Source organism: Sphaerodactylus townsendi, linkage group LG07, assembly GCF_021028975.2.
Source record: "Sphaerodactylus townsendi isolate TG3544 linkage group LG07, MPM_Stown_v2.3, whole genome shotgun sequence".
Classification (NCBI taxonomy): domain Eukaryota; kingdom Metazoa; phylum Chordata; class Lepidosauria; order Squamata; family Sphaerodactylidae; genus Sphaerodactylus; species Sphaerodactylus townsendi.
In genome coordinates this window covers 2,515,407-2,538,415 of record NC_059431.1, presented here as the reverse complement: position 1 = coordinate 2,538,415, position 23,009 = coordinate 2,515,407, and the positions used below count along the sequence as shown (strand labels likewise).

General features: G+C 56.5%; 1 protein-coding gene across 2 annotated transcripts; it reads right to left on the bottom strand.

The window, feature by feature from the left end:
• Window positions 1–10,904: 10,904 nt before the first annotated feature.
• Window positions 10,905–22,928, bottom strand: RGP1 (RGP1 homolog, RAB6A GEF complex partner 1). 2 transcript variants are annotated; one of them, XM_048503595.1, is made up of 8 exons: window positions 22,769–22,928; window positions 22,095–22,231; window positions 18,275–18,358; window positions 17,033–17,182; window positions 16,802–16,948; window positions 14,087–14,214; window positions 13,807–13,984; window positions 10,905–11,445 (listed from the first exon to the last, which is right to left on the bottom strand). In XM_048503595.1, the coding sequence occupies exons 1-8, from the start codon at window positions 22,885–22,887 to the stop codon at window positions 11,219–11,221; spliced, it is 1,170 nt and encodes a 389-aa protein (XP_048359552.1). In that variant the 5' UTR covers window positions 22,888–22,928; the 3' UTR covers window positions 10,905–11,218. The 2 variants fall into 2 exon arrangements, with proteins under 2 accessions (XP_048359552.1, XP_048359553.1); XM_048503596.1 differs by lacking the exon at window positions 22,769–22,928 and adding an exon at window positions 22,620–22,739.
• Between the last annotated feature and the right edge of the window lie 81 nt (window positions 22,929–23,009).

Sequence of the window (23,009 nt, the reverse complement as noted above, 5' to 3'; positions counted from 1 at the left end):
GGACTCTTACCTGTTGAACTGGATTTGTTTCTGGTTGTGGTGGGTTTTCCGGGCTGTGAGGCCGTGGTCTGGTGGATCTTGTTCCTAAGGTTTCGCCTGTGGCCGGCATCTTCAGAGGTGTATCACAGAGAGAAGTCTGTTTCTCACTGTGTCTAAGTGAGAAGGGAAAGTTTAGTGTGGTATATTGTCCATGTCCCAGCGTGGGGAGCCAATCATTAAGTGTTTGGGTGGAACTTGCTATGCAAAGGTGTGGTTGGAGTGCATTGTATTGCAGGGTGGGGGGTTATCAGTCCATTTTTTAAGTACTGTAGGAGCCAGGCTTTGCTAATTTTTTAACGCCTCTTCTTCTTATTGAAGTTGTCCCAGGTGTTTGTGGAATTCCTCTAAATGGCCTCCCCCTGCGTAGTCTGGACATATGAGCGCCTGAATTGTCCAGAATTTCCAGAGTTCCCAAATAAAATGTTAAGGTCCAGCTTTGTTTAAGACACAGTTCTGCAACCGCAGATTTTTTTCAGGATGGCTGCTGACAGTGTCTCTTTCCTGTTCCTTAATACGGGTCTGAATGCTGCGTTTTGTGGTTCCTACGTGCTCCTCCCTCCCAGGGGGTTGCCTAGTGGGAAATGTTACCTGATCTTTCTGTCACCTGCTTTGCAGTGGGGCTGTTTTGGTCCAGGGGCTGGCCAAGCCAATGGGGATTCCCCCCCCCCTCTCTGGGGCAGCCATTTTCTCCCCTCACAGGGAGGGTTTTTTTAAAGTTAGCCTTATGTTTTTTTTCAATGGGCACTAGAGAGGCTCCTGCTGTATTGATATCTTGTGGTAGCAGCAATAAGTGTTGGTGTGTCTCTATCCCCTTCCCTTGTGGAGGAATAGCAGGAAAGGCGGAGCTTTGCAACAGAAGAGGTTAGAAATTCGCCTTTTTAAAAAAATGAACAGGGGGGCGGGATTGGAGGAACAGTCGCCTGTGAGGACTCGATGGCGTTGCCACCTTCCAGGTGGAGCCCGGCAATCTCCTGGGATTACACAAGGTTGCCTGTCAGAATGCGCCGAGTTCTGCTCCCACGTAGGGAAGCGTTGAGGGGGGGGAGGGGGCGGCCATCATTAGACATCCCCGTAGTACCGCTTCTCTGCTTCTCGAGGGCCGGTGGGGGTCGGGAGGGAAGCCCGCCACGTGGAAGCCCCCCCCCACACCGACCATGCGGGGTGCCGGAGAGGCTGCTGGGCCTTCCACAGCCCCGCCCCGCCGGCCCCGCACGCCAGCCCAGCAAGACGCGCCAGCCGCGGGGAGGGGGCGTGGGCCGGCGAGGGGGGGGGGGTTCGGGCCGGGTCCGTCCTGGCCAGCAGGCCCCCCCGCTGTTCCTCCTGGCGCGGGGAGGCGCCGAGGGAGGGGCTGGGCAGCTCGGGCCCGGGGAGGGGCGGGCGTTTGGGCCGGCGGGGCCGGCGGCTCTGGAGGGCCCGCTCAGTTGCCCGGGCTGCGGTGCCCGTCGATGAAGCGGGATGGGCCGGGCTGCAGCCCGTCGAGGAGTCGCCCCGGAAGGGGGGGGGGCTGGCTGTGCCTGGGAACTTGAGCCGGTGCTCGCGGGCGCCCCGCCGCCAGCCGCGCAGAGACAAGCCCCAGCGGGGTGCCCGTCGGTCCGTCCACACCGCCGGCTGCAAGGAAGCCGGGCGTGCCCTGGGTGGATCGTTCCCGAGGGAGCGGGCTTTGGCGGGCGGCTCCGCAGCAACGGGGCTACTGATCCAAGACCCAGGGAAGCTCCCTGAGGGGGGGGGGGCGCCTCGCCTGGGAACCTGCCGGGTGAGGCGGACGAGACGTCTTTGGGTTCTTCCTCCTCCTCCGCAGCGAGGTTTGGGGGCTCCGGGTTGGGAGGGGCGGGGCCGCAGAATGCCGCCTCCCGGGGACTTGGTTCGTGTGGCCTGGAGCGCTTCCGCCGTCGCCGGGGGGCTGGCCACTCTTCCCCTCCACGAGGCAGGCCTGCGGGCGGGGCCTACTCGGGGGTCCCCGTGGAACCGCTGTCCGGGTGAGCAGGACCAGCCTCCCGGCCGGGGCTACTTAAGTGCGACGGAGGGACTTCAGAGTCTGCCCCCCCCGGGGGGGGCATCATCAGCGCTGCCCCGGTCCGAATGCACTCCCGTTGGTGCCGCAGGGGGCTGCGAATGGCTGGGTGCCATTTTGCAGGCGCTCCACTGGCGGCCCTGGGATGGGGCTGGGGCTGGGGCGGGGGGGGGCGAACGCGCCATCTGAGAGCTGGTCCGGGACGCCATTTTCCATGATACGCCTCTGCAGTGTCACACGTGTGGCCGCTTCTTGGCCCTGGGATGGGGCTCCCTCCCTCCCTCCTGCATGGCTCTTCTTCTCCCTGGGCCGGCTCCCCCCCCCTCCTTCCTCCACCCCCGCCCCCCGCCCAGCCACCCTCCCTCCCTCCCCCCAGCTGGTTTGGCAACCCACCCTGTTAAGGCGTGGCCTTCGAGGGACGCTTCTGGGATACTTCTCCGTGCCTCCCCCGGAGATCTGCTGCAGGCAGGACTGGGACTGAGCATCAGCTGCACATCGGTGACCTCACCGGTCACCCCGGATGGACGACACGGGAATGCGCGAGGGACGTGATGGAGCCTTGTAGGGCCCCCCTGGCCAGCGAACCAGGGATGTGGCAGCCCCCCACCCCCCACCCCAGGGCCCTTCTTTCTTTGCAAAGGAGCACTCTCTGCAGACAGCAGGTCTCCATCTTTAGTGGCCTCCCAGCGGATATCCTGATAGCAGAATTTGAGCGGGGCTACTTAGAGTAGAACTAGTGGTCTTGTACAGCAACACTCCCACCTTCACGAAGTAAACTCCACACAGCTTTGTCATTCATAAGCATACTTTTATCATTCAGTTGCTCGTATGTACAAGTAACTATATATACAACGTAAGAATTATTCAGCAGGACAATCAAAGTGTTTCACTCTAACACCTGTTTCCCAAAGGGAACACTACGATCCAGTATAATACAAGTGCTTTCTATACAAGACTCAACCAATCATAAGCATAAAGGTCACTTGGAACAGGTAAGAACCGGTTTGTCAGCTCAGTCTCATGCTGACTCATGCTGGATAGGATATGGACACTTTAACTATCATGACATATCCGGGTTAAGTTGCCATCTTGCTTGTTTTAGCTGTGTGTTTTTGTATTGTTTTTATTGTGTTCTCATGTTGTGTGGCTGCCCTGAGCCCTTTGGGGATGGGCGGGGTAAGAATCCAATAAATAAATAAGAGCAGGGCCTCCCAGGCCTGAGCTCCCCACAGTGGCCGAGAGACCCCGGGGAAGTGAGAGGGTCTCACACCTCTTAACCTCCCCAGCCAGCGCTTCTTTTCCAGGCAATGGGCGCAGGGAGAGGGGCTGGGGGAGGGTAATGACCTCCCCCCCCCAATGGCTTTGCAGGGCGCAGTCTGAGGAAGCAGCTGGCGAAGCCAAGGGCTGGCACGTGTGTGTGGGAGGCCAGAAGGGCCAGCTCCGGGATGGGGGCACAAGGGTGGTGAGGGCAGGGGTTGTGGGAGCCCACCACCACCACCACCACAGGCCTTGCTATGCTCCTGATGGCCTCCCCTCCTTCCAGCAAGTGTCTCTGCCAAGGGATGCATTTTGCCACTGGGGAGATGCCCAGTACTTGAAGTCAGCCTGCCTGCCTGCCTGCCCCCCCTTGGCTCTGGCTGCATGAGGGCAGGGGAAAGACGTGTGAAACCCTCAACAACCCACAACAGGCTTTCTGCCTCTGAGGAGCAGCAGCCTTCTGCATCACCCCTTGCTGCTGGGTCCTTTTTAGCTGGCAGTGCCAGAGCTTGAACCCAGGGCTCGCTGCGAGGAAAGCAGAGGCCCTGCCACTGACCCACAGCTCCTCCCCTGAAAGCAAAGTTTTCAACGGTAACTGCCTCAGTCTTGCTCCAGTTTTAAATTCACCTGCTGCCAGGTAACCACAGAGGTAAGCTCTAAGCCATTCAGGCCCCAGGTTCGGGTTTCAGCTCTGGCACCCAGACTTCAGAAAAGAGCAGTAGATCAAAGTGCTCCAGGGTTCGTGCAGAGGGCCTTCCCTTGTATGCACACGACTCCAGAGCCTGTGCGTGCTAAAAATCTGTCAGAAGGTATCTTGGCAGGGGTTAATGTAATCATTTGTAACCCAGCCTCTAGACATACCTTAGAGCATAGGTCGAAGCTTTTCAGCACATTTTTTTTGTGTTGAAAAAATCCCCTAATTTATACTAATTAAAGTGAGGTGTGTATTTTAAAAAATATTTTAGGGTTTTTTACTTGTCGAATACCAGGGGGGCTTAGTTTTTAGGTTGCAGTGTTAGACCTATGTGTTTTCCAGATAGCCTGGTCCATATTTTACTGCCAGCATGGCCAATTGGCCATGCTGACAGGGGCTGATGGGAATTGTAGTTCCTGAACAACTGGAGAGCCGCAGGTTCCCTACCCCTGTAAAGTGGCACCAAAATTTCAGAGTATCATCAGGTGACACTCCTGATGATACCACCAGCTTTGGTGATGTTTGGTTCAGGGGGTCCAAAGTTATGGTTCCCCAAAATGGGTGCTCCCATCCCCCATTGTTTCCAATGGAAGCTAATATTAGATATGGCTACCCTTTTGAGGGATCACCAACTATCTTTAAGAGTGCAATGTCAACATTAGCCCAAATAAACTCAAAAATACACACGTTGCACTCTGGCTGTGTCTAATCTTATATATTAATCTTATATATAATTGAACAACTCAACACTTCTATTTGTATTTACATTTCCTTATTTCTCTGACAAGGTTCTTAAAAATACAGCATAAGTCTTCCAACCCTTTTGAGGGTCCATAACTTTGGACCCCCTGAACCAAACTTCACCAAACCTGGATGGTATCATCAGGAGGGTCTCCTAAAGATACTCTGAAATGTTGGTACTGCTAACATAAACATTCCTCCCCTGACAGGTTGTGTGAATGGCCCTTCTAAAATGACACTTGCCATGTGCAATTTTAAAAATATGTACACTAAAAATAATGAACTATTCTTTTAGAAAGCAGGGTAGTTTTGAGTCACAGTGAACAGGCATGTTCATTCCAGTTTTTATTGTAAGATCCATTGTTTAAAACCCTTCCTCACAAAAAAGCTAAGCTTTTTATACTGTTAAAGTTATTGTTGAGACCATATTTTTATTGTTGACCCTCTTTTCCACTTACGGAGCCAGTTTACTGTTTTTCTTTGAAATAAATATTCAAAAAATTTAACCTACTGATGCCTCAATTAATGTAATTTTATTGGTATCTATTTTTATTTTTGAAATTTACCAGTAGCTGCTGCATTTCCCACCCTCGACTTATACGCGAGTCAATAAGTTTTCCCAGTTTTTTGTGGTAAAATTAGGTGCCTCGACTTATATGCAGGTCAACTTATACACGAGTGTATATGGGTATTAAGATTTCTTTTGTAATTTCTGCTTTCATTATAAGCAGAGGTGGGATGCAGCCTATTTGCACCTATTCGGTAGAACCAGTTACTAAAATTTTCTCAGTTCGGAGAACCTGTTATTAATGATTAACTCCACTAGGGACAAGGGGGTAATCTCTGTCTCTGGGTACAACAAATCTCGTCAAGTGGGGGATGCAAAATCGCCCCCCAGGGCCCCATGGCACCCCCCATGTGTGTATGAACTGTATGAAATAATACAATATATCGTAATTCTATGTTTTTTGTTCCTTGGTATAAAAGTTGGGAAAGTATTATAAGTAAAGATCTTTCATTTTCTTTTTTTCCCATTGAAATTTATATTGGAAAGGGAGGAGTTTAAACTACTCTTTTAGATTAAGGATTTTGGATCTCTCTGTTAGTTTTCTTTCAAGTGGAATAGATAAAGTAGTTATAGGAAACTGAAGGGGACGTAGAAAGTAGGGAGGGGGGGAAATATGGGAAGGAGGGAGGCCATATAGGATGTTTTAGTGGGGGTGGGGGTTGAGAGAGGTAGACAATTAGATATGTTTGTAATATGTTAACAATTGTAAACAGTTTTTGGTTTATCTCCTTACTTATGTTATTATTTAAAATCAATCAATATAATTAAATAAAAAAGAAATAATACACTACCTTTCGGTATATTGCTTTTTAAATACTTTAAACAGTCATTATTTGACTCTAGAGGCGGGGTGAAGGGGAACTGCACCTGGGGCGCACGCGCCCTGCGTCCTTGCCACAGCCCCGCCCAGGAATGCACCACCCCCGGAGTGCCTGGCCACGCCCCTGTTGTACCGCCCAGCCTCATTGGCGCCACGCCACAGTTTGAATCCCACCACCATCAGAACCTGTTACTAAAATGTTTGAATCCCACCACTGATTATAAGCCTCCTGAAAATGGCTGATGGCCATGAATACAGGATATCAGTGTTTGAAATAAATAAATAAATTTTGGGGGGGGGGGATATGCCAGGAAACAGCAAGAAGCCAGACAGACCTGCTCCTCCTCCCCCCCCCCCCGCAAGCAACTGGGAGGCAAGGTGCATGCAAGACAGGGCAGGAGGGGGGGAAGCTGTGGCCACACCAGCCGGAAAACCCGGAGGGGCCAGGGGAAAAGTATTCCCCCCTCCCCCCCACAAAGCTCTGGGGAGCCTGAGGACCACCTTGCCTGTTGCTCCTGTTTCTACCGTGATGACCCCTGGCTTTTCAGGGGGAGGGGGAGGTCCCAACCAGAGCCCACGCGGGCCCTTTGCACGTCATAGAAGGCAGGTGGATGAGTGGCCGGTGGCCGACCTGAGGGCTGCCTGAAGCAGGCCCAGGAAGTCCAGCCCTTTGTTTCCCTGTCAGGCGGGGGGGGAGGGGGGGGTTGGGTAAGGGACAAGGCAGAGCCCTGGATCCACCTCTCCTCCCTCCCCAACAAACCTCCTCTCCTGTCATGCACAGGAGGCCCCGCCCTGTGGACTTCACTATCACTTCCAGACCTGGGAGGTCTTGCTGGTGCAGAAAGCTCATCCCTGCCTGCCTGGTGCAGACCCCCTGGAGCCAAACACCCAAAGCAGTGCAGACAGACAGACAGACCTTCACTATGCCACCCCTCACTATGCCACTGCCCCATGCAGACAGCCTCATAGGAGCCCCCCCTACCAGTGGCACCGCAGAACCCTCTGCCCGCCCTGCCACCCTCCACTGCCAGCTTCTTGCCACCTCTTCCTCCAGGGGGACTGAGCTCAGGCTCCGGGACAGCTGCTCTCTCCCAATTGGGGGGCGGGGTTGTTGGGGGATCATTAAAGGCTTAAGGGGAAACCTGCCCTCTGCCTTCCCCCCAGCTCCGTTTGGGCTGGCTTGACCACAACTCGGAGAGGGTCCCAGGCCCAAGAATGCTTCCAAATCTACCCTGCCATGGAGGGACCCTCAGCACACTTCCAGTGAGGGGGCAGCAGCCTGCGGTTCCCAGCAAAGCCCTCACCCGCTGCCCACACCTCCACTAAAACAGCAAAGCCAGAGCGGTGTAGTGGTTAAGAGCAGGTGCACTCTAATCTGGAGAACCGGGTTTGATTCCCTGCTTTGCCACTTGAGCTGCGGAGGCTAATCTGTGCACTCCACATATGCCAGCTGGGTGACCTTGGGCTAGTCACAGTTCTTCGGAGCTCTCTCAGCCCCACCCACCTCACAGGGTGTTTGTTGTTGTTTGTTGGGGGGGGAAGCCCCTTTGAGTCTCCTTACAGGAGAGAAAGGGAGGTATACATCCAACTCAGGTGGCACTGCTGAGGCTGCTGATTGGTGGGGCTGCTGAGGCTGCTGATTGGTGGGGGCTGCTGAGGCTGCTGATTGGTGGGGGCTGCTGAGAGGTGGGGCTTTTCAAATGTTTAAATCTTTTCAGTTAGTCTCTGGAACTCTTCAGATGTCATGGAGAATGAGAGTCTGAGGGACGGAGGGTGCCAGTCTGAGGTGGTGGAAGATGCTCCCTTAGATGGGACCCCTTCCTTAGCTGGTGATCAGCTATCCTCTCGCACTGAGGATACCCCTCGGGGAGGTGGGGGGCTCCTTGTAGTGGGTGATTCGATCATTAGGAATGTAGAGAGTTGGGTTTGTGAGAGGCGTGATGACCGCATGGTGACTTGCCTGCCTGGTGCGAAGGTTGCGGATGTCACGCTTCGTCTAGATAGGCTGTTAGACAGTGCTGGGGTGGAGTCAGCAGTTGTGGTCCACATTGGCACCAACGACATTGGGAAATGTAGCCGAGAGGTTCTGGAAGCTAAATTTAGGCTGCTAGGAAACAGGTTGAAGTCCAGGACCCCCAAGGTGGCATTCTCAGAAATGCTCTCTGTTCCACGCTCAGGGCGAGCTAGGCAAGCGGAGATACAGGGTCTCAATGCGTGGATGAGAAGGTGGTGTAAGGCAGAGGGTTTCAGATTTGTCAGGAACTGGGGAACCTTTTGGGACAAGGTAGGCCTGTACAAAAGGGACCGGCTTCATCTTAACCAAAGAGGAACCAGGCTGCTGGCGCTCAACATTAAAAAGGTGGCAGAACAGCTTTTAAACTGATCCCTGGGGGAAAGCCGACAGGAGCTGAGGTGACTTCAGTATCCATGGGGATGCAGACAGAGAGGGAGGTTTTTCTAAATCAACCACAGACAAGTGAGCAGCATGGCAATGTGATAAGTGATAGTGTCTACAAAAGGCTAGAGGGCACAACACATAAATCCCAGGTTAAGGACAGAGACAATTTATACAGGTGTCTCTATGCTAATAGTAGAAGCCTTCGACCTAAAATGGGGGAGCTGGAGTACAGAGGTTTGAAGGAGGACACTGATATAGTGGGCATCACAGAGACATGGTGGAATGAGGAGAACCAGTGGGATGCTGTAATCCCAGGTTACAGGCTCTACAGGAAGGGATAGGACAGGGCATATTAAGGGTGGGGTGGCCCTCTACATAAGAGAGCATAGTGTCACATAAAATAGACAATGCAGGGGGAGCTGATTCCTCTACAGCAGGGGTAGGGAACCTGCGGCTCGAGAGCCGCATGCGGCTCTTCTGCCCTTGCACTGCGGCTCTATGAGCCGAGCCGCTGGCCCCATCCTTGCCTGCCCTGCAGGCAGCAGGGCGGGCGCACCAACTGCCTGCGGCCAGCTGGGCCGTGCCGCGGGCTTCCCCTCTCGCTTGCCCCGTTGGAGCGAGGCGGGTGCTTTCCCGGAGGCCGGCGAGGCCGAGCCGCTGGCCTCATCCTCATCCATGCGCTTCTCAGAATGAGCGGAGTAAAAGGTAAAAAACCCCAATATATACAGTGTTATCTTTATTTTAAATGTCAAAAATTATTTGCGGCTCCAAGTGTTTTCTTTTCCCATGGAAAACGGGTCCAAATGGCTCTTTGAGTGTTAAAGGTTCCCTACCCCATCTCTACAGAAACACTGTGGATATCAATATCGGGGTGAAGGATAGTTTAACATCAGGAATATATTATCATCCCCCTGACCAAAGAGCACAAGAGGATTCTGAGATGGAAAAAGAAATTAGAGAGGCCAACAAAAGCAAAAATGTCGTGGTAATGGGCGATTTTAACTATCCCCATATAAACTGGAAAAATGCATGTTCAGGTCATAGTAAGGAGAGAGCATTCGTGGATATGCTAAATGACTGTGGTTTAGAGCAGATGGTTGTGGAACCAACCAGGGGAGAGGTGAGTCTAGATCTAATTTTATGTGGGACTCAGGACCTGGTGTGGGAAGTCAGTGTTGTTGAGCCGATAGGGAACAGCGACCACAATGCTGTCAGATTCAGTATCTCTGCATGCGAACAAGTGACAACTACTAATGTAGTTACATTTGCCTTCAGAAAGGGAAATTTCTCAAAGATAAGGGGGATAGTGCGCAGGAAGCTGAAAGGGAAAATCAAGACCAGCAACAAACAGTTCTTCAAGTACATCAAAAGTAGGAAGCCAGCTAGGGAAGCGGTAGGCCCGTTAGATGACAAAGGAACAAAAGGTGTGCTAAAAGATGACAGGGAGATTGCAGAGAAGCTGAATGAAATCTTTGCATCTGCCTTCACCCAAGAGGAGGTGAGGAAAATTCCTGCACCTGAACCAAGCTTCTTAGGAGGTGAATCCGAGGAACTAGCAAAGATAGTGGTAGACAAGGAAGAAGTTCTGGCAGCCATTGATAAACTAAATGCTACCAAATCCCCTGGCCCAGATTGCATTCACCCAAGAGTTCATGCTCAAGCATGAAATTGCTGATCTTCTCACTTTAATATGCAACTTATCCCTGAAATCTGCCTCCATCCCAGAAGACTGGAAGATGGCCAATGTCACACCAATCTTTAAGAAAGGGTCTAGGGGGGACCCAGGAAATTACAGGCCAGTCTGTTCCTGGTAAATTAGTAGAATCTATCATTAAAGATAAAATTATAAAACATGTAGAAGAGCAAGACCTGCTGAAGTCGATCTATGGCGACCAATCTTGATCCTCCTTGATCCCAGATTGCAAATGCCTTAGCAGACCAGGTGCTCGGGAGCAACAGCCGCAGAAGGCCATTGCTTTCACATCCTGCATGTGAGCTCCCAAAGGCACCTGGTGGGCCACTGCGAGTAGCAGAGTGCTGGACTAGATGGACTCTGGTCTGATCCAGCTGGCTTGTTCTTATGTTCCTAAGGACAGCTGCACCTGTGTGGCCCCAGTGACTTGCCCCCCCTCCCCCAGCTACCATGGAGAAAGTTGGGGCAGCAGCCCAGGGCAAGGGAGCCACCCCCAGCCCCATACTCTCTGAGATCTGTCCTGGCCCCACAAGAAAGAAATACCAGATCCCTGGCTCCAGGTAGCCTGTGCATGTGCTGGCCAGACCCAAAGCCCCCCTCACTGACCAAAGCCTTCCCCCCACCCCCACCCCTCTGCTGGAGCCCAGCAAGGCCTATGCCAAGGAAGTACAGGAGAGGCGAGCCCAGGCTGAGATTTTATTGACACACGGAGAAACACGGAGACACACGCACACACCCCCTGCCCCAGGCAGGAGCTCTGGAAAGACGGGGCTCTTGGCTGCCCTCCAAGCCAAAGGCAGCCCTTTCCGGAAGGACAGAGAATCGGTCTGGGGCTGGAGGGGAGTGAGGCCAGGCCCCCCACAGGGAAAGGCACCACCGCCGTCTTGCTGGGCCTGCTCCCTCTCCCTCCAGACACCCGGCCACCAGAGCCCAGTTGAGGGGCTTGCACAAGGCTCAGCCATCAGGCCTGAAGGAGGCTCCCAACGGTGGCTGGCTTTCAGATGGTGAGCGTGTAGGAGTTGGGGAACTGGGAGACATAGGAGGCCAGGAGGGGGTTGGTGGGCAGCACCTTGATGGGCAGGTCCCAGCTGAAGGTGTCCACCTCCACCTGCTCCACTCCCGTCCAGCTGTCGGCTTCTGCGGGGCCCTCCCAGCCGCCGCGCAGTCCAACCGCTGCTTCCCCGGCCGTCACAAACTCGAAGTGCAGCCGCCACTTCAGGGACACTGGAGAGGAATGAATGGGTGGGGGGGGGGGAGAGGCGAGGGTCTGCCAAAGGCCAGCTGGACCTCAGACACACCCACCAGACCACAGGAAGCCAATACTGAGCCAGACACAGGAGTTTCAGAGCAGAGAAGGGGCAGCTCCCCCATCGCCTCCTGCCTGGTCCTTTTGGCTGTGGGGGCGGGGGGTGGGGGACCTGGGACCATCTGCCCGTCAGGCAGGGCTCTGCCTCTGAGCCCCGCCTCCCACCGGGGGATGGAGGAGAAGGCCAGTGGGGAAGGCTCCGGAGGAGATGAGGGGGGCTCCGGTAGTGTTGGGGTGGGGAGTGGGGCTGCGGCTGTGTTCACCCCCTGCCCCCCGCACTGCACAGAACAAAACCCTCCTGCCTCCTTGTGCTCAGCAGAGTGGGCAGGTGGAGGGCTGGCCAAGGGAAGAGGGGCATCCTCCCCTTGGGCAGAGGCAGGCGGCAGAACGGGGGGGGGGGCCTTACAAAGGTGCCCACGGGGAGGGCAGAGGAGCCCAGCAGCACCTGCCGGCGACCCGTGGGTCCAGCGGCTCCGAAGCACGAGGGCCCAGACCTCAGGGTGGCCAACTTCCAGGTGGGTTCTGGAGTTCTCCCAGAAACACGGCTGAGCTCCTGGGTCAAGAGATCACCTCCGCTGGCAGCTTCAGAGGGGCAGGCCTCTCTCCCAACTCCACAGCTCCAGAAACCCCCCTGCCAGGCTTCATTTGCGCCCAGCCCCGAGTCCACCCCCCCTGTCCATCTGTCCAAGGGAGCTCCGGCCACAGGGCTGGGAAAGACCCCTGAACTTCTCACCCTCCCTGGGCCAAGCGGGGCTTCTGATGAAGAAAAAGCCGGACTATCACTTTTCAAGGACTCGGCGCAGCAGCTCTTCAGTCTTGCTTGGGCAGCTAATGAGCAGAGCCCACCAAGCACTCCTTCTGGATTTCACAGACTCACACGGAGCCACAACCACACCGCTGTCGAATCCTCACGCTTACACAAGGAGCAGGATTTTTCAAAAAAACAACTGGCCCTCTGCCGAGATACTCGGGGTTTTTGTGGAAGGACTGTCAAGGGACAGCAGTGAGAGACTCCTGCATGTGTTTGCGTGCACTGGGCTTCTAAAAGCTTTCCAAAGCATCCTGAGATACTGGTTGTTGTGGGTTTTCCAGGCTGTGTGGCCGTGGTCTGGTAGATCTTGTAAATGAAAGGTGGATCTTGTTCCTAATGTTTTGCCTGCATCTGTGGGTGGCATCTTCAGAGGTGTATCACAGAGGAAGGTTCTTGCACACTGTGTCCACTGTGTCTCTCAAAATTACTCACTGGACACAGTGTGTAGCAGACTTCCCTCTGTGATACACCTCTGAAGATGCTGGCCACAGATGCAGGCGACACGTTAGGAACAGATCACAGCCACACAGCCCAGAAAACCCACCAGAACCAGTTAGGAACAAGATCTACCAGACCATGGCGACACAGCCCAGAAAACCCACAACAACCCAGTTGAATCCAGCAGTGAAAGCCTTCGACAATACATTCTAAGATAGTTTTTGAAAACTGATTTACTCTAAAACTTGTATAGCCCATTCTAGTTAAGACATACTAGGAGACTAGATTTTCTTGACGTGGCCAGTGGTGGAGCAAGGGGAAAGTGCACCCGAGGCGCAAGTGCGCCCTGCCACAGCACAGCCTGCCCACACTCTGGAACGCCTCCACCATGCCTCCGCCCAGGGCGGCCCACCCCACCGCCCCGCTGGCACTATGCCACTGGGGGTGCTCCCTCAGTACACATAGGGTTAATCTGTACCTGTCTATTTCTTATCCTCTTGCCAAAGAAAGAGTTATGTCTTTTCCCCAACAAAGGCCAGGAATTCAGTTGAGGTTTCTGGCTGGTTTCCTGGCTCCAGGGTCCACACAGAACTCGGTGCCAGGGTCCGCACAGAACTTGCTTGTCACTACTGTGCTGTGGCAGATACGTGGCTCCCTCCCTCCCTGCCTGGGCCTTATCTGCCAAGATCCCTCTGACGCCTCCGAGGCTTCTTGGCCCGTGAGAAGTGCCCCCACTTCAGTGGCTCAGTCTTTTGAACAGGATCCGGGACAACCATCTGGGCACCAGCCGCCCCGGCACCCCGAGTGGGATGGGCAAGAAGGCGGCACTGGCCCAGCCCAGCCCAGCCAGCCTTCCAGTGTGAAGAACGGGCTAATAATTGATCGGAGCGAAGGGATCCACTTTGGGCCTGGAATGGGCATCCCTCCTCCTCGCCTTCCAGACGGTGAGCCTGTCCAAATCCTTGCCTGGGTCAGGGCCGAGGGGCCAGGGTCGCCCTGGGGGAAGCCTGCAGAGGGTCCGGCCACTCACCAATGTTGGTGCTGAATCCTGGGGTGGAGCTGAGCGGGATGGGCAGGCTGAAGCTGGTCCGGGAGGTGTGGAGGCAGGACTCCTGGTGGCGGGCGTGGGTGCTGTAGGAGACCGGCTGCCCCCGCCGGCGCTGGAAGGCCTCCTGGACCCGCTCCTCTGTCTGCAGGCTCACCGAATACTTCGCAGAGAGGCACAGCAAAGCCCACAGGGCCTGGTGAGTCTCACCCCGCCCACCCCGCTGCCCCAGCCCCAGCCCTGAGGGGAAGCAGCAGCGCCTCACCTGCAAGCACGGGATGTCCCCCGCAGAGAAGGTGAAGGTCCCAACGATGTCCTCGCCGATCTTGTAGACCGTCTTGAAGACGCAAAAGGCAGTCACTTTGCCCCGCGAGTTGCTGATGTTATAGAGGTCTGTGAGCGAAGAGAGAGGTCAGGGGGACCAGCTGGTCTTCACTGGGCGAGTTCAACCCCTTTCATCCAATCCAGGCATCCAAGTCAGCTGGGGGAGTGGGGGGGGGAGCAGGGGGAGGGAGGTTACTAGTGGGCGTGGCCTGGCAGCTCCCTCTGCCAGAAATGCTTGTAGAGTGACCACGGGGCCCGTCACTCTCTCGCAGCCTAACCTACCTAACAGGGTTGGTGCAAGGCAAAACAGGAGGGCAGAACTATGTGGAAAGCCACTCTGGATGCCCACTGGGTAGAAAAGTGGGGCATAAACAGAGAGAGAGAGAGAGAGAGAGAGAGAAAGAAAGAAAGAAAGAAAGAAAGAAAGAAAGAAAGAAAGAAAGAAAGAAAGAAAGAAAGAAAGAAAGATTCAAAACGTTTGCCCCCTTGCCTGCCTCTGCGTAGCGACCCTGGACTTTCCCGGGTGGCCGCCCATCCAAGCGCCAACCAGGGCCAGCCTCACTTCGCTGATCTGATGAGATCAGGCCAGCCTGGGTCATCCAGGTCAGGGCAAAACATGTCTTAGCAGGTGCCTACAGGAAAATAAAGTGCCTCGTGAGCACACAAAGGGGGAGGGCGCTCCAACATCTGAAGCCCCTCCCCCCCCACAAGGCCCTGCCCCAGGCCTCTCCTTGCTCTGCCACTGAAGATGAAATAAGGTACTGACGGTCTCACGTGGAAGGAAGAAAGGAAAAGCCCTCTGGACTGTGCTCAGAGAGACACTGGCAGCCAGCTTCAGAACGGGGCATCACAAAACCATCGGGCAGCAGACGGGCCACCTCGTCCAATGGTGGATCAGCACAAGGGACAGGGTCAAAAGCATCTGGACTCCATGGCTCGGAGGCTGTGGGGTAGAAGGGCTGCTTCCCAGCACCACAGTCCAGAACTGAGCGATCAGGTAGGATGTGGGGTGCGCTCAGCCCCCCTGCCAAGGCAGGTCACCCAGAAAAATCTCCCTCGGCACACCCCCCTTCCTGCGCCAGGCATCGCCCATCAGGTTGACCAAGGCAGCTTGAGTCTCACGATCAGTCAGAAGCCAAACGGACAGGGGCGGGAGCACCAGTGCCCGCTGGGAACTCCGGGACGTGAAGAGCCCAGCAGCACCTTGGCCAAAGCAGGCCGGCCGCCCCTCGGCCACGACACTTGGCCCCAGGGCATTCTGCCAAGGGGCTGCCCCCACCAGGAGCCCCCAGCTGCCCTTCACACCAAGCCACCCCCTCAATAATTGCTCTCAGCCCAGCTCTGCTGTCAGGACAGGCCGGCACTCATCAGCCGCTGGCTCCTGGAGGGGCATCCTGTTTTGATTTGTTCTACTTGTTCATTTGTCTGTTGGCTGATTTTGGCGACTTCCTGTTTTGCTTTGTATCCTTTGCCGTGTAATTCCTGAAAACCATCGAGATCTATTTTGGAGGAAGCAGGGCCAGTCTGGAGGGATGGCACACAAGCATCCAGTCAGTCAAGAGAGGCCACAGCCAAGCCCCCAAGACAAGCGGGCATGCCTCCCCCAGCGCCCCCCCCCCCCAGCAGGGCAACTGAAATCCAGGCCAAGGGTAGTGGGAAGGGCCCTCCACAATGCCACGAATGAAGCCGAGCAGAGAAGGCCAGTTTTACCCACAAAACGCTGAGCTCACTCGCGGCTCCGCGGCTCTCTCCTGGCAACAGGCATGTAGGTGGCCCTTCACAGAACAGCCCACTGGGACACCACAGAGAAAGAGTTCCCCGCTGTCTTCCTCAACACCCCACCCAAAGCAGGTTCAAGTCTGGCTGGCCCCAGGCAGCCTGGTCATCCCCCCACATCCTCTGCACCCGCCGAGTAAAGCAGGGAAGCCAGAGATGGAGGGACATCTCGGGACACTAACCTCTACCACCGGGTCATCTCCACACTCTAGAGACCAACCAACCAACCGCCTGGGCCACTTTGGAGAGGTGCTGTCCTCCTTTGGGATTCATCTGCTGCCTCTAAAGGGCCATTCTAACTGCTCCCTTGCTCTACGTATGGCCGGTCCTCATCAGAAGGGGTGATCTGCCTATGACAAGGGATTGTGAACGACACCCACGTTCCCAGACCACGAACATTCAGATCCACAGAGAACACCACACCGAGCACAGGCCCGCCTCCTCCTCTGGGACACACATCCTCTAGCTGTTGTGGCAGCCACAAGGTCCCGCGCTGTCCAAGGCAAGGGGGCTGAGAGCTGACGTTCCCCAGCATTTACTGCCAGAAGGAATCTCAGAACAGCTGGCAAACACCTTTCAGCTCTATGATTCCAGGCCTCCCAGACCAAAGGCCAGATGGCAGGTGGCAGTGGACCAGAGAGGATGCCTAGAAGAAGGGAGCCCCTCTGCGCTAACAGGTCACTCACCATCCTTCCAAAGCTCGGGCCCAGCTGGACCACCCTGGCAGCACCACGGCCTGCCTGTGCGTGGCTCTTAGATGGAAGGCCACCTCTCGCCACGAACTCCAGGCCCAGCTAGAGTGCCAGTCAGCTGATCCCCCCCACCCCACGCTCCCTGGGTTTGGGAAGCAAGGGAGCAGCTGTGCCAGAGGAGAACCTACGCAGACTACGTCGAGACGTGGCCGCCATCAGCAGCTCCGAGGCCAAGTCAGCCAATCGGGAGTCCTTCTTGGCCCCCTCCTCCTCCTCCAGGAAGGGATTAGAGGGGGCCACCACCTCATCCTGCGGAAACTGGTAATCTTGGAGCCCTATGGAGAAAAGACCACCATTAGCAGGGTCCGGTCCAGGCAGCCAGCCCCTCCCGCCCGGTGCCAGAGGCCTGCCCGCATTACCATGAAGAACCAGCACGCGGAAGGGCACACGCAGGAGCTTGATGGGCGAATTGACTCGCTGGCAGCCGATGGTCAGCTTGTAGACGTACTTCACCGCCTGGCCCCGGAAGGAGGGCGGCCCGTCCACGGGCAGCGTCTCACAGTAGGAGTCTAGGAGGGAAAGGTCGGACGGCCCCGGGCGTGAGCTCTCGGGGCTCGGAGTGGGCAGCAGCTGAAGGGGTGCGCCTGGAGCTCAGCAGTGACTCACAGCGCCCCAGAGGAAGCTGCGGGCCACGGTGACTCAACAAAACCTCCAATGCCAGAGGCAGTCTACCTGTGAACCCCAGTGCTGGAAGGCAGCCATGGCCTCTGAGCCAGCCTGACCCTTCTGAGGCCACATCCCCTACAAGTCTGAGAACAGTGTGCGGGAAAGACACCTTGAAAGGAAAGGTGGGGATACAAATGTTCGAATGACAAGGGACACCCCACTTTCTGACCCCTGAGCTCTCAATGCAGCTCCTGATGAAACCATATACAAATATTGAAACCCAAACAACAACAACAACAACACGGGTGCCTCCAAAGGCCTCCTGGGGGGGGGGGAGGAGTTTTATGTGGCAAAAGAAGACCTACAACGGGTCAGATACACCCCCAGGAGAGAGAGTCACAAACCTGGGGAACAGGCCCCACAAAGGCCCGTCTGCCCCCAACCCCCATGGGGACGCCCCCTTGCACTCTGTGATCTGACAGAAAGCCACTTTTGATTGGAGGTGGAGCGGGGGGGGGGGGGCTCCACATTCAGCGACAGCAAACACCCACCCCTCCCACAGGAAGCGGGAAAAGGCCCATGCTGGAGCAGCTGCTTGACACGCGCAGGCGGGTGGGGGAGCTCCCAGGTTTCATCTCCAGCAGTTTCAGGCCGCAGGTGACGTGAGAGACTCTCTTCTGACAAAGGAGACGCGGGACTGAGGTGGGGGGGCAGTGGCTGCGACTTGGGAGGAGGTCACTCCTTGTGCTTATTCTGATGCCAGCAGCCACCACACGGCCTCATGCTGCTGCCACTCCTTGCTTCCCAGGGCCCCACCAGCAAGTGCCAGAACCTCTCGGGCAGAGCTCCCCCCAACCCAGCACAGAGGCTGATGTGGGAACTGCCACGCTCACTCCCTGACACCCAGCCCGGCCCTTACGGCTGCCCAGCCACCTCCCCCAAAGCAGACCCCAGGAAGTGTGTGTGGGGAGGGGGAGGGGGTAGGTGCTGCTCACAGGTTCTGGACTCGCCGGGATCCAGCCGCAAGTCGCAGAAGAGGATCTTGGGAGGCGTAGACAGGATGCACTGGCCCCGTTCACCTGCAAAGAGAGGGACGGCATCGATTCAGTGCCCCAGTGAGGGCCCTTCAGCACCCTAGCTTGTGGGTGCCAGGGAGGTCTATCCCCAAGTCCCCTCTCCGGCACCCCCACCCCACCAACTCCCACGGTGCTGAGCCTCTCTCTCCGGGGGAGGGGGCTGCACAGGCCTTGCATGCTTTTTCTCCTGAGTCGCACACTTGGGGCATCAGGAGGAAAGGAAGCCGTTGAGCCCCCCAGCCAGTCCCCCCCCCCGCATGCTTCGGCCATGCCTGGAGCAGAAGACTGGAAGAGGTGTGTTTTCAGGCAGTTTTGGCTGCAGCAGGGGGGCCGGCGGATTGAGGCCGAGGCTCTGCCAAGAAGCCCCCTTCACCGGCTCCTGGCTTTCTGGTCAAAGCCTCTGATCGTGTCTTAACCCACCCTGAGCCTCTGGGGAGGGGCACTGAAAGCCACCACGGAATGGCTGCCAAGGGAAGCAGGACCAACTACAAAATGACAGCCACATGGGCCACGCCAACCTTCACCCCAGAGACAGGCACGGCCTGTTCCACAAGGCAAGGCTGGGTGGGTGGGTGGAGGTGTGTGGTGACCACAGCGGCCTCACCTGCTTCCCACCCCACCCCACCCACCTGAACTCCTGCCAGATGGCCATTCAGCCTCTGCCTAACAACCTCCAAAGGAGGAGACTCCACCACGCTCTGAGGCAGCGGATTCCACTGTCAAACAGCCCTGACTGTCAGGAAGTTCTTCCTAATGTTTAGATGGAATCTCTTTCCCTTTCCCTTGACCCTATTACTCCTTGTCCCAGTCTCTGGAGCAGCAGAAAACAAGCTTGCTCCCTCTTCAACATGACATCCCTTCAAACACCTAAACATGGCTATCATCTCACCCCTTAACCTTCACTTCTCCACGCTAAACATCCCCAGCTCCCTCGGTCTCTCTTCGAAGGGCATCGTCTCCAGACATCTTATCATTTTGGTCGCCCTCCTCTGGCCCTGTTCCAGCTTGCCAATATCCTTCTTGAATAGCAATGCCCAGAATTGGACACAATATTCCAGGTGAGGTCTGACCAATGCAGAATAAAGAGGTACGATGACATCCTCCAATCTGGGCACGATACTCCTATTGATGCAGCCCAGGGCTGCTTTCGTGGCTGCCGCATCACACTGATGACTCATGGCCAGCTTGTGGTCCACTCAGACTCCCAGATCCCTTTTGCATGTACTGTGGTCAAGCCAGGTGTCACCATCCTATATCTCTGTGCATTTTGTTCTTTCTGCCTAAGCTACCACTTGTAGTTTAGTGTCAGGTGCACATTTAATTAGCCCACCCTCTCCAGAAGGCACCAGAGTCACAGAAACCGACTGAGCCTGTGTTTAAAAGATGTTTGGTGAACAAGAAGGGACACAGAAAGGGGACACCCAGATGTGGGATTCAGCCGGTTTGCGCCAGTTCAATGAAACCGGTAGCAAACTGGCTGAATCCCAGCATGGCACCACCCCAGGGCAGCTGCAGATCGAGCTGCCGGCCCAGAGGCGTGCGGCCTGACCGGCGGCCACCCTGGAGTGGTTCCATGGCGTGTGGCTGTGCCACAGTTGGCCCCCTGAAGCCACCACTGCTTTCCCTCACCTCCCCCCAACATCTTTTCCACTCATCTTAATAATTTTTACTTCATATGTATTTTGCTATTATTTTGTTGGGATAGTCAGGTTCTCTACGTGGTGCTTTGTAGCGTTTTCATAGCCACAGAGTTAGGCGCTGTAGACTGGATATATTATTTTCCAGTGTTATGTTCAACATGATATGACGGTGGTGGCAAACCTATGGCACGGGTGCCAGAGGTGGCACTCAGAGTCCTCTCTGTGGGCACGCGTGCCTTCACCCCAGTACAGACTCATAGCCTCCCCCTTCCCGCCTCTCCCCGCCCCAACAGAGGCTGTTGTCTGCTGGGGCTGAGGCTCAGGGAGGTCCTCTTGAATCAACCTGATTTGCTGTAAGTACCATCTACCGCCCCACAAGTACCCCCTCTCCCCCACCTCATTACCAGACCAAGCAGCAGGCCCAGTAACCCCGAGCTCACTTGGGCACCCTGTCAGCTCCACAGAGAGAGCGCGCCTTCCCCCACCACCTACGCCACAGTCCGAGTGTGTGGCAGAGCACAATGCCTTTTAAGACAAAAGATGGTAATGTTTGAGTTGTTTTTTCTAAACTAAAACCTCAGTATTCTGGTTAAATGGCCGTGTGGGCGCTTTGCGATAAATAAGTGAAGTTTGGGTTGCAGTTTGGGCACTCGGTCTCGAAAAGGTTCGCCATCACTGTGATATGAAGACAGGTTAAGGGCCTGAGAGATTCTAATAAGTGTAAAAAAGCAATTTCCAAATTGAAAGATCTTACAACTGCTGAGATGTTTTTCCAAGAAACTCACATAATAATAGCAAAGGAACAGAATTAATGGTGTCACGGCTGGGCTGGTGAGGTATGTGGCCAAGACACCGTGGCTGCTGCAGAGATACACAAGCGGCGCCCCCCCCCCTCGTGTCCACTGATCATTGGGGGGCTTGCCCTGGAGGGAAACTCAATGTCGTGGTGGTGGGGCTTGTTGGGCCGGTCCCCCAGGGGTGTATTAGACAAATGGTGGGGAGGGAGACACCCCCAGAGACTCCACCCTGAGGCATAAGGCTGCTAGCCACTCCAGACTGGCCCCTCAAAGTCTGTGGTGTCATCGTCCCCATCCCAGCAACCATGTGGTCACTTGAATATGCCGATAAAAGTCTGTGGTTGCAAGGGACAATGCTGGCAGCATCTCTCAAAAGACCCCCATGAGCGGGCGGGCGGGCGGGCAGCCAGCCGAACCTCACAGCAGGGCTTCGTTTCATCAGAGGAGGACCCATCTTCCGGAGTTGGTCGCAAGCCTTCTGATGAGATCAGTCACCTCTGAGACCAGTCCTGACAGCTGGCTTTTTGGAAAGAGTTCTGGTTCACACTAGAAACAAGTCCACATCCATCTGGATTTGTGGTGCCCCCCCCCCCCTCACCCCCGGCTACATGCTTGGATATCTGCTAGACACTCTGCATGGGCTGGATCCTTTGCCCAGGCCATGGGTGTCTTCTCTCCTTGAGTCCAGGACAGCCCCTGGTCCCTTGGGGTGGGTGAATGTGCCCAGTAGGCACGGGGGGGGGGGGGAGAGCCTGGGCATGGGAGGGGGCCACATTGGGCCAGTGTGGCCATGGAGTCTGTCCAGCACATCCACTGTTGTGTCCAAGGTCTCCTGGGCCTGCGCCATCAATAGCTGGGCTGATGGCTCTCCAACCCCCACTGGGAGACAGCTGACCCCGACATCGTCCCTTTAAGGGGCTGGGAGAGCGGCTGGCAGCTCCTCTGCCGTCTCCCCCTCCACGCCCCAAGTCCCCGGGCAGCCTGGGAACCTGGCCTTGAACAAGAACGCCAAAGGCCGGCCTCCTCTGCCCGTCCCGGCCTCTGTTCACCCGCAGCGTTGGCCAGCTCCTTCCTCAGTCAGAGTTTATGATTGGCATTTTTAGGACTGTCATCTCGAAAACTCATTTAAAAGTTGGCTGATGAGCCTCTTGAGATGCCCCGTGCGATGCCCCGTGCAAACACTGCAGCAGGGCCAAAACACCCGCATCAGCCGAATACGCCCAACCCCAGCTGGTGCCCGAGCAGTTTTTCTCCCCAGCCAGCCCTGCCGCCCCGTCCCAGTGGGCGGGCGAGGGCACTCACCCCTGTTGGGGACAAAGACGGTCTCGCTCTCAGCTTGCACATCATGGCGACTGTTGTCCGACGGGGGCAGCGCCACTCGGCTTTCGCTGGCATGGAACTGGCAGTGGATCTGGGCGCTCGCCCAAGCCAGCATCTCACTGGGGGCCGAGAAAGCAGAACAGGCAGTGAGGAGGGGGGCTGGGCCCGCCAAGCCCCTTCTCCTCTGAGGACACCCCCCCCCAGCAATGCAGCTGCCCTCCACAGCCCTGGGCTTCCTTGCCTTCAAAGGCTCCCCCCCCCCCCCGCCTTTGGACAGCAGAGGCTTGCAGGCTCCCGCCAGTGGGCCGCCCGTCCCAACCTTTCTGCCAGGCAGCGCTGGGCTTGGGGCCCCCCTTTCCCAGGAACGCCAGGATGGAGCCCTTTGCCACCAGCCACTGCCCCCCCCCCCCGGCTCCAGCAGATGCGCCAGGCAAGTTAATGGCAAAAGTGGGCCCCACCGCTGTGTGAGCCCCCCCCCCGCCCAGCAAGAGAGGCATGCACGCACACCTGGCACCTGGCTGCCGCGGGGGCGGGGGGCAGACCTTGAGCCGAGGAGCGCCGGGCGCCTGCAGCAGCGGCTCTTTCCTGGGGGGGTGCGGGGCCGGCTCTTCCTGGGACGGGGCACGGGGCGGGGGGGCGGGGGGGGCGGGGCGCACCTGGAGGCGGAGGTGGCGTCGGGGGGCAGCGGGTTGCGGAGCGTGACCAGGCACTCGAGCGCCTCCCCCGCCAGGAAGGCCGGGCCCCCCCGCAGCAGCGCCGCGCAGACCTCGATCATGGCCCCGGCGGCGGGCGGGCGGGCGGGCGGGCGAGGGGCGGGGCGAGGGGCGGGGCCTGGGCGGCGACTTCCGGCCGGCGCTCGGGGCGCTTCGGGCGCGCTGGAGGCCCCGCCCCCGCGGC